This window comes from Salvelinus sp. IW2-2015, linkage group LG4p (assembly GCF_002910315.2).
Source record: "Salvelinus sp. IW2-2015 linkage group LG4p, ASM291031v2, whole genome shotgun sequence".
Classification (NCBI taxonomy): domain Eukaryota; kingdom Metazoa; phylum Chordata; class Actinopteri; order Salmoniformes; family Salmonidae; genus Salvelinus; species Salvelinus sp. IW2-2015.
The window spans coordinates 15,645,049-15,655,874 of NC_036841.1; the positions used below are offsets into that span (position 1 = coordinate 15,645,049).

Here is a 10,826-nt window from a genome sequence, read left to right on the forward strand (position 1 = left end):
ACGCGTACTCATTGCTTCATATGCTTATGCTCGATCTTTTCCATTTCAGTCTAAAATACCAGCTCGTAAAGAAATCTTAATGAAATCAATCAAATGTATTTATAAAGCCCTTCTTACATCAGCTGATGTCACAAAGTGCTGTACAGAAACCCAGCCTATAACCCCAAACAGCAAGCAATGCACGTGTAGAAGCACGAAATCTGATGATCCGACACTTTATGCTATGATAAAGAAAAATAACTGAATGTGTTCAAACGTACCAGCGCAAAAACCTGTCGAAATCCCAGCAGCAGAAGGCCCTGTTATAGAACGAGGGATTCCACGGCCTCTCCAAGAAAGGGAACTCCCGAGGGCGTGTCAGTGAGAAAGTTCACTCGAGAGGATTTCCTCTCTTTGCCTGGTGGGTTTCCTTCCTCTTGTGAGCGATGTCAAAGCAAGTAATTGCGTAAGAAATCGACAATGGAATGTGCATATGTTTATAATGGCCAACCGGTCTAAATAGGCCTACTTGAATTCTGCCAGTACGAAGTAGCCTGTCCCATAGCCTATTTTTCAATGATGTTGCTCATTAACCTAGAAGTAATTTCAGTAATTTCCCATTTCATTGTCACTAGGTTATAGCCTACAGTATATACTAGGCTATATATTTGCTAACCTACATGCTAGATCTATATTCGTTTATATATTCATTTATCTATTTAGGCCTATGCAAATAATAATAATACGTATAGGAGGCAGACAGTATGTACATTAATACCTGTTTTATTATTTAACATATTCATTAGGCAATGGGCTAAACTAGCCCTCAAAGTTTTACTTGATCTGGAGCTTAACTCTACAATATTTAGGCTGTTTACTGAGTCTACAAAATAATTATTAGGCTACATGAGCTTACGCCTCCAAAACACTAAGAACACGTGCATTGAGATTTTAATTTAATCTACTTTACAATGCATACTTTGGCTAGGTGCACACTAAAATTGTCATAACTTGTTGTTTCATTAAATGTACTATCAGAAATTGTTTCTTGATCAAAAATACATCGTGGCTGTGATAGTAACATGTTATATTCTCGTCTGCTGGACGGTTTCTGTGGGAGAGGGAATCCCTAGCTAAACGTCATTACCAAGGATACCAAACAAAAACACAACCCCATAAATGGGCACGTACGTCAGCGGAACTCCTAGGCGGGACTTCGTATCCTTTACAATGCTTCTCTCGTACACCATGGATTCATTCATAAGACAAGACTCGCTTCTGTGGACTGTGACTCTATATCGCTGATCAGTTTACACATAGTGGACTTTTACATGGATCTATCATTGCACATTGTAAAAAGGGGACAAAGGACATATTTTAGCGGATTCTGAATCGGATCGATGAGTTTTTAAAAATCCGAAACGTAAGGACTGTTTCCATAGCAGCGAACTGGATTTCCTTCTTCATGCAACTTTTTTGGAAAGAGACCAAGAGCATCTTACCGGAGCACAATAAGGAACACATTAACGGTAAAATACTTTCTAAACATGAATGTTAGATAATGCAGCAACAACGGTTCTTATTACGTGATTTCCGATATACATACATGTAGGCTACACGTAAAGCGAGGTTTCCAGTTATGCATGTTTACTGTTGACCAAATCCTAGATACATGAGATTGCATTTCAATGACATCAAACTGACAGCTGTCTCCCCTCTCCCCTTGCCCTTGTGTATGCGCTCGAACAGCAGGTGACAACACACTCACTCCGGGAACTGTAGGTTTCTCTCTCGGCTCCGCCCGGGAAATGTTCCAGGGATTCCCCGGTGACTTTGATTCCGTCTCCCGTGGAAGTTCGTCCCCATCTATTGAGTCTCAGTACTTTTCCTCCGTGGACTCCTTCGGGAGCCCGCCGGCCAGTGCCTCACAGGTAGGTCCAATAAGTCAAGTAATGATGAGTATCAGGGGAGAAAGGGAGCTTATGTGTCCTTTTCCCCCCAATTTCCGATGTTGATTACTATAATATTGAGGAAACATTTCATTTGACAGATGTTTATATAATAATGCATGAAGTCTGATTTATGTTGTACATGATGATGTGGCCGTGGGCTGTATTCCAGAAATATGGGTTAAGTTTAGAATTCAATGATGCTTTACAGTTCAGTAGTATTTGCAAATGCTGGTGCAGTTATACCTTGTCGCGTTAGAGTTCTACCATGCAGAGTTTGGATTTATCAACCTGAGTATCATCATAATTATAAGCTTGTTCTTACATAGTTTCTATGAAAGGGAAAGGCAAGAAGATTTTCCCTTTCACGTCTGATAAACCATGCGTAAAAAAATGTGCTGCCAAATTGCCTTGAAATCTACAGGCACTTGAATTTTATTGTAGTAAAGGCCTGCCGGCATGTTCTCTGACTCAGGCTGTGCCACCTCTACTAGCAACGTGTACTGTCTTCGGTGGTAGGTTTACAGCACGCAGCGCAACGGATGACAACGCTTTGGCCCTCCTACGTACGCACAAAAAGCTCCGCCTTTGCTCGCTTCTCTCCACTCTCCCTGTTGTCAGGACTCGCTGTGACGTAAATGCGTTCTATTTTGGAGTGTTACGTCGCGTTGCTAAGGGAACATCGAGGGTGTGACGGGGGAGGACGAAAGAGGAGGGGGGACTTATTCGAGCGAGTTGATTGGTTGAGGCGGCCCCTTGAAAGCTGCATGTCGCCTTGCCTTAAACGCTTTCATATGAATATTAATGCAACTGCGAGCTCACTATGGCATCACTGCTCGCCTCAGTTCTAATTAAAGCAGAGAGAGTCAGTGATAGATTTGGGCACCTAAATCTATTCTTGCAATGATCTCTTTATAACATCTGTTGTGCAGGAATTTTGGGATACTCCAACTCTCACTGACATTCTATCATTCTATAAGAGTGACATTTACTGATAAGATGTGCTACTTTTTACAAGTTTGTATGAGCCTTTATGACGTTATTATAAGGGTTATCAATGTGTTATGTCTATTTGTAGCACATTTTCGACTGACAAATTGTTTTTTTATTAAGTTAAGATCATAATGAGATCATATAAGACATTATAAGGGGGACATATATGCTTATGACTAGTCTTACAATGCATTTATACCTGTCAGCTTCTTATCCACATGGTAAATGTTTGCAATGGTGGCAGTTTATTCAACGTTTGTTTATAGATGACTTGTGAATAGAATGGGTGTGTCAAACTGTACCCTGGAAGTGTGTGTCTTATGGACATCAAGGCTATGTAATCTTCTGCTGTGATGTCTACCATCTTATGTTCAAGGGAATCAACATCGAAATAGTGCACAAAGCAACGTTTAAAGAGAAAGTCACTTGTTGTCATTGCATTGTATAGCAGCATCACATTTCTCTGTCTGTGTTCATTCCTAACCCCTCCATGTCTGTGTGTTCCAGGATTGTGTGTCTGCTGGAGGCGGGGTAGGGGTAAGCAGTGGTTCCGGGGGCAGCAGTGGAGGAGTGGATATGCCAGGCTCCTTTGTGCCCACAGTCACAGCCATCACCAGCAGCCAGGACCTGCAGTGGATGGTGCAGCCAACTCTCATCTCGTCCCAGGCCTCTGGGCAGAGTGGGATGGGGACCTCTACTATGACCCAGTCTGTGTCCCTGGTAGACCCTTATGATCTGCCAGGGCCCAGTTATTCCTCTGGCTCAGGTTTTACTCCCGCAGGCTCTGATACCCCGGGGCCAGGCCCAGCCCCGGGCCCCATCCGTCAGTCCAGGACCCGTAGCCGCCGTGTACGAGACGAGTCTGTGAGTGACGATGGAGATGTTGGTGTGTTTGTAAGTGTGTGTGCCCCGTGTGTCAATCTTTATATGTCGAATGGATAGACAGCAAGAATGAACACGTTCGCCGCATTTTCTGTGACACTGTATTTGACGATACATCTATATATCTGTTATTCTCAGCTAGCGAGAGCCCATTCAAGTGCATCAGACAGATTCGCGGCAAAGACAAAGTTTGCGTTTGTTTTAATCCCTCCTTATTCTTTTCCTCCAGTTGACTCCAGAGGAGCAGGAGAAGAGACGTGTTCGACGCGAGAGGAACAAGCTGGCAGCCGCCAAATGCCGAAACCGCCGGCGCGAACTGACTGACAGACTGCAGGGGGTGAGCTTGCCTGTGTTCTTACTGTCAAAATGACTTCCTGTGATAATTATATGCAGTGAGTTACGCTACATAACTAGGCTCATGATAATGACTGTGTATGTGAGTAAAAGTAACACATGATGTTATTCAAGGGGCTGGTTATTAAGAGACGGGGGTTATTAGTTGAAGAGCGAAGATGATTATAGTGCTTGTGACAGTCTATTGTGCCTACAGTTGGTATAGTCTAATTTACCAATCCTAGCATGGGCTAAAGTATCTATTTCAAGGGGGAAACATGTAGGCCTATCTATATCTAAAAACATAGCCGTGTATCCACCTCCACAGACGTAGAATTAGAACACCTGTGTTGTCTAACCCTCTCTCTCTCTCTCTCACTCTCTCTCTCTCTCTCTCTCTCTCTCTCACTCTCTCTCTCTATCTCTCTCCTTTCCTCCCTCCCTCCACAGGAGACTGACATCCTGGAGGAGGAGAAGTCTGAGCTGGAGGCTGAGATCTCTGAGCTGCAGAAGGAGAAGGAGCGCCTGGAGTTTGTCCTGGTGGCTCACCAGCCCAGCTGCAAGATCCCCTACCAGGAGCAGCAGGCCTCTGGCTCCACACAGCTCCAGCATCAGCCCTTACTGCCCCAACAGGCCCCCGTCTCCATCGTGGGCTTGACTGTGGAGGACACTTTCTACCTGCCTCCCGCCTACACCTCGCAGCCCTCCACTTCACAGCAGCAACAACAACAGCAGCAGCAGCAGCAACAGCAGGTTCAACAGCAGCAGGTTCATCCGCAGCCGGGGATGATGCAGGAGGTAGCGTTTTCTAGTTCTTTCTATGGCTCAAGCGAGCCTGCGCCGGGTGGGCCGTGCCTGGTGGCCGACTGTGGGGGTGGTGGTCACAATGATGGCGCGGCCGCTGGCAGCTACAACCCTTCATACACATCTTCATTTGTGTTCAGCTACCCAGAGGGAGCCTGCGGGGTCAGCGCTAACCAGAGAAACAGCAGCAGCGAGCAGTCCTCTGATTCCCTGAACTCGCCCTCGCTGCTCGCTCTCTGACTGACCGACAGACACACACACCACACGCACGCACACACACACCCCTGTGTCAATCACGTACATACGGCAAAAACCAGTTGCTCATGATAGACGAGGTCAACAACATGGATAACATACATCATATGATGATCCATACAAACTCACACACATTCAGACCTGAAAAACATGAAATCAAACCAAGTTTGACCACAWAGCATTTAGTGCATATAAGCCACTGTTGTCCTTAAGAGAAAACTAAACGTAACTAACCAAGTATTTGAAGTGAATTCAAATTGAGTCTAAAACTCTGGGCTCTGAGTTGTCAGTCGATCTGTGAAACATCCTCTGACATCATACCCAGCTTAATTCACAATGAATCTTTCAACATCTTGTGACGTGCACGTACAGTGCACACAATAAATAGTAACATGCTCACCTGCGATCCCACAAGCACACTTATCCTCCCCTTCGTTCCCTCTGTCGGCCATCCCTCTCTCACTGCTCCTGCTCTCATCTTCTTCATCCCTCTCTTCATGCTGAATGTATTTGTGCAAGCTGAAATAGGGAAGAAGGACTGAGGTTTGGGTCTTTTTTTGTGAGGCCAGACTGCTGAGCTCTTGCTCTCCCCTCCTGCCTTCCTCATCCTCTCGGTTCCTCTTGCTTCTTCGTCATTAGTTGTGACTTGGAAAGGGAAGGGCGTCACAGCCTCCAGCTATCTGGCTCTTTCTCTTTTTATCCTGCCGTCTACTCTTCGTCCATCTCTCCATCTTTGTTTCTCTCCTCTGTGTGTCTCTCTCTGTCTCTTTGAAGTCTTCGAACCCTGAGAGCACGCCGAGCCCTTCCAGCCCCTGGGACCTTGACTGAGCGCCGGCCCACCTCACACGTCCCACACGGACGCGGACGCACCCCCAACTGAGGAGCCCTGGAGTATTTCGCTCAAAGCAGACAAAAGCAAAAGCTAAAAAACACACACACACACACTGAAAATACAACAAATTTGATGGACACAAATGTAAAAGAGTTGTTACTCTTTTATTTCTTCTCCTGGGCCATTGTTGGATGTTGAGACGATGGAGATGAAATGAGACTTGTGTTGTGACGGTGAGATGAGGATGGCGGGAGAATGAGAGAAGAGGCTTTAGCCGAGGTAGAGGTCTAGAGGGAGAGCTGAAACTTTGGCAGAGAGAGAGGATGAGCCCCCTGTACTCGTAAGCCTGAATTGAATTTAAACAATCCCAAAAAATCCTGCTTTTGCCAACTGTATGGATGGGTTACCTCTTACCTGCAGAGTACCACCGCCATACTTCAAGCATCTGGATTGTCCGCCATTTGTTACTGATACTATTTTGTATAATGTTCTTCACCCTCCTTTATCGCCAAGTATTTTCTGTTGTTGTTTTTAAGTCTTACATTTGACAGAGAAAATATCATGGTGAGAAAAAAACATTGAGAGAGGAATGTACTTTTGGTAAAGAGCTTTTGTCAGACATGAGTCTGTTGATAACCAATATGTTTAAAAAAAATATTACCTGTAAGGAATATTTAACCAACCTCTGAACATTGGGATGAGTGGTCTCTGTGCCTCTCCAAGTGGGAGGTGCATTTATTGTCAGTGTATCTCACTCTGAGCCACTTCGCCCGCCTATTTATTTCTTGATTGAGGTTGACACGATGAGAGAGCACAATACGGAGCCGGACACACAGAGGAGACAAGAGGAGGGGGGTGTTTATGACTATGTGTTCTACATTTGTCTGTGAATTTGTTCCTTTTATTTCCAGTGACATTTGTTATGTTTGAGTTTTTTGTTGTTGCTTTGTCCTCGGCTCTTACCTGTGTTGTCGCTGCCAGAGGCTCTTGTTCTTTTCCCCTTAATGTTACATTTACTATTGCATTGTAACTATTATTGTGTTATTATTTTATTTTTTATCTTAGGTTTGGCAACTTCAGAGGCATGATGTGCACTATAAAAACATTTTCTATGTGTCAAAAGTATACTTAAAAGCATATGCATATAGATACAAAAAAATGTGTATATTTAAGTGTATGTACAATTATTGTGAAGTATGAATGTTTGAAAATATAAATGGGATATTTTTGTCAATGAAGAAACAGAGGTGCAGTTTTTGAGGCTGGTTTTAAAATTGATATTTTTCTAAAAGAACAAAGATTTATAAAAAAGATAATACTTAACCATTCCCTCAATATGACGCACATTATCACTGCCTGTGCTCATATGTTTTACATATAAAAGCACATTATTCAGGATAACTATATCTAACATGTGATGCTGCGTGTATTGCAGTTTGTCAATATGATGAGATTATTGAGGTGGTGCTATTGCCTTTTGCTTTTACATTTGTCCGTTTGTTTGTTTTTCTCTGTGAGGTCAGTCCCAATGCCTATGCCGCCAAAGCTTAATGTCACCACTTAGTCCCCTACGGACCCAAAATGAGGAAACTAGTATGAATTGAATGTCAAAATACATATTAAAGTATTAATGATGCAAATAATTTTTTATTTAATGTTTTTGTTGAGAACAGTCTGTTAGTCCAGTGTGCATTCCTGTTCAATAAAGTAGTTATCGTGTGATTCAAACAACAGACATTTTTGGAGAGCTTTTCGAGAGTTGCTCTCATAAAAAAAAATCACCTCACAGTAGTAATTGTTGCATAACTTGAAATATCAATGGAGGTGTGATTGTGATTTTTTGTTGTTGTCTGGCTTATCATTAGATGGGCTAAAGTCTTAGTTGTGAATTGAAAAGAGGGCCCGTCCATTTTTATTGTGAAGCAAAAAATGTAACTTAAGTGCCAGGCTTCAAGTGGTAAGACAAGGGACAGGCCTCATATGCCTTTTTTGAGTGACGAACTTCCATGCCTTTTCATTTCCTTCCATGAACCTACCATGGCATTGTTGATGATGTGTGAAAGGGGTTTACACTGATAGATGGCACGGTCTGGACAAGTATGGCTCGTGTACAGAATGGTTTTGTGGTGCTACTTATAGTATATCAGATGAACTGATCATAGAACATCCTGTTCTGGCAAATTCACTTACAACTTATCAGTGATGAGGTCCATGGGTCCTGTTCCATCAAAACCGCTCGAAGAGTCTCCAGAGTTGGACAAAAATATACCATGGTTCTTCCACTGAATGAGAGCATGTTTGAATATTCCTGCCGCCGATATTCTTCTAATTTCACACCCTAAACAATGTCGCATTGATATCTTGAATTCCAACCATGCATTCTCTTAGAAAATGTTATGTCATTTTTTTTCTTACCCTGGAAACCCAGTTACCAGTTTGGAAGAATTCACACCTATGTCAGCACCGGACAGATCAGGAAATGAGGTCTAGTTCACATAAGTCTAGTTTTGTAATCTGTACCATCCAAGAGAGAGAATGAGAGAGACATATAGGTAAAGACAGAGAAATAGAGAGAGGAGAATTGAGGTGGCAGAGGGAGAGGGAGAGAACTTCCATTTTGGAACTTCCTTTTCTCACAATCCAAGTTGAGATGGGCCATGGACATATGTAGCAATGATTAAATAAACTCAGTCACGTTGTTGTAGCAGTGGACCTGCCTTCATACAAATACCTCCATACAAGACTGACTGGAACAGACAAGAGGTCTTTTACCATTTGCGTGGTTGACAAATGCCTTATTTTTCCATGAGTTGCAAACTTGCAATGTTATGTATTGAAATTGAAACTTTGAAATGCAACACTCATATCCTCTAGGATAGACATGTATCAAATCATATGAAAAGCTTCATTTACACAGTGCCAGAAGTCTTCTGCACACTCTTTCTGCTATGCTATGTGTCCAGTGTGATCATGTATTGTCGTGATTTTCCACCCCTATTATAAACTGTACCATGATCTTTCAATCACATAGCCCGGTATCTATGTTTGGGCCAAGAGGTCTTGACCTAATTGAGTGGAGGTTGAGGGGCAGACCTTGATTATAAATATATGAATCTTCAAGAAATATTTTAAAACCCTTAATTTTTTGCATTTTCCTTTGATGCCTTGTGACTGATATTTCCTTCAATAGAACCTTTGTCTTTTCCTCGAATGCCTTCTCTAGAAAGTTTATTTCTGACTTTATATGTAAACAGATGTTTGTCTTTTTCTGTGAAGCAATGGTCGCATTGTTGTGATCAGCAGTGACTAATGAAAATGGACGCAGAAATTTTACGGGAATTTATACTCAAGACATTTTGAGACTATTTGTAACAGCTGAGGCCCAAAACGAAATAGGTTTTAGGCCTACCTGGTTAAATAAAAATAAAATAAATAAAACATCTCCAGTGATAGATATAATGATGGTGCTTTGATAACTACACATTTGTCCTTGTTCAGTGCATAAAATAAGTATAATAATTGATGAAATGTAATGCTCAATAACCTTCTCTTGCATCTGTTTCTGAGGGGATCAATTTAACCTCTGATTATCTTATACAGTATTGTCTATCTTTTTCAAATGGACCAGATGTTATGACAGTACACCTGTCATATTTCTCTCTCTCTCTCTCTCTCTCTCTCTCTCTCTCTCTTTCTCTTTCTCTTTCTCTTTCTCTTTCTCTTTCTCTTTCTTTCTCTGTCTCTCTCTGTCCACCCCATTCTAACGCCTTTCCCCCATTCTCTCTTATTTTACTTGACGGAGGGGAGCTTTACTCATCGTTGTTCTTGATAGACTGTGAAAGCTGAGTGAGCTTTCCCCTCCGTAACTGTTTATGTTACCGTCCAAATCTTTATTTTGGAGAAAATAGCATTCAATAAACAGCAACATAGTATCAAGGTGATTTGTTGTGTGTGTGTGTGTGTGTGTGTGCTGTGGCCCCATACCTCACCTCTATCATAAAATGTCATGTCACTGAAATGTCTCCAAAGGGTCGGGAAATGGAGTCCCTAGAGAAAGCAAGAACAAGATGGTTGTCAGGAGTAGTGCAGTATTATCATAAGGAGACGTATACTTGGAAAACGGAGGAGGAATGGAGGGGAAAAGAGAGGGAGAGGAGGTTGAGCTTGAGTCAGATAAAAATTGTGAAAAAAAGGGAGATGGTTTGTTAAAGAAGAATGGTAGAAAGTGTAAACAGAGGGAGCTGAAGACAGGAGGAGAAATGGAAGTGCATGAGGGTGAAGTATAGGAGGTGGTAGGTGTGGTGAAGTTATCGGAGACTGAGGTATGTACCGAGGGTCAGGAAAAAGATGAGTCTGTGACAGTACGAGTGAAGTTTATGGAAAAAGTGGACTCTTGCCTTTTGGCCTATCCATTTGTGGTTTCACTGTGGGTGAAAAAAAGAGTTGGAAAATGTGGAATCGGCGAGGGTAACCAGAAGTGGTCTAGTGATAATTGTTTGTGTTTCCGTTAGTCAGAGGGAGAAGGCGCTCGGAGTAAAACAAATGGGGGCAAGAAAAGTTAATTGTTTTGCTCTCAAGAAAAGGGCACCAATGAAAGGAGTGATAACTGGGGAAGCATTAAATATAAAAGTTTACCAGCTGAGGGGAAAGATTCCCGGTGTATGTGGTGCTCGTCGTTTGATGCGACAAAGTGAAGTTAGAATATATAAGTTATCCTGTACGAGCATATGTGCCGAATACAAGCTTATGTGGCAGCAGTGTGTAGGAGCGAGGGTCCACGATCTGAGAAGTGTGCAGAA

General features: G+C 42.6%; 1 protein-coding gene across 1 annotated transcript; it reads left to right on the forward strand.

Annotated features, from left to right (window-relative positions):
* Nucleotides 1-1,253: 1,253 nt before the first annotated feature.
* On the forward strand, nt 1,254-9,902 carry LOC111960584 (protein FosB-like). Its single transcript, XM_023982651.2, has 5 exons — nt 1,254-1,508; nt 1,729-1,910; nt 3,429-3,815; nt 4,033-4,140; nt 4,587-9,902. The coding sequence occupies exons 1-5, from the start codon at nt 1,445-1,447 to the stop codon at nt 5,178-5,180; spliced, it is 1,335 nt and encodes a 444-aa protein (XP_023838419.1). The 5' UTR covers nt 1,254-1,444; the 3' UTR covers nt 5,181-9,902.
* The last annotated feature ends 924 nt before the right edge of the window (nt 9,903-10,826 follow it).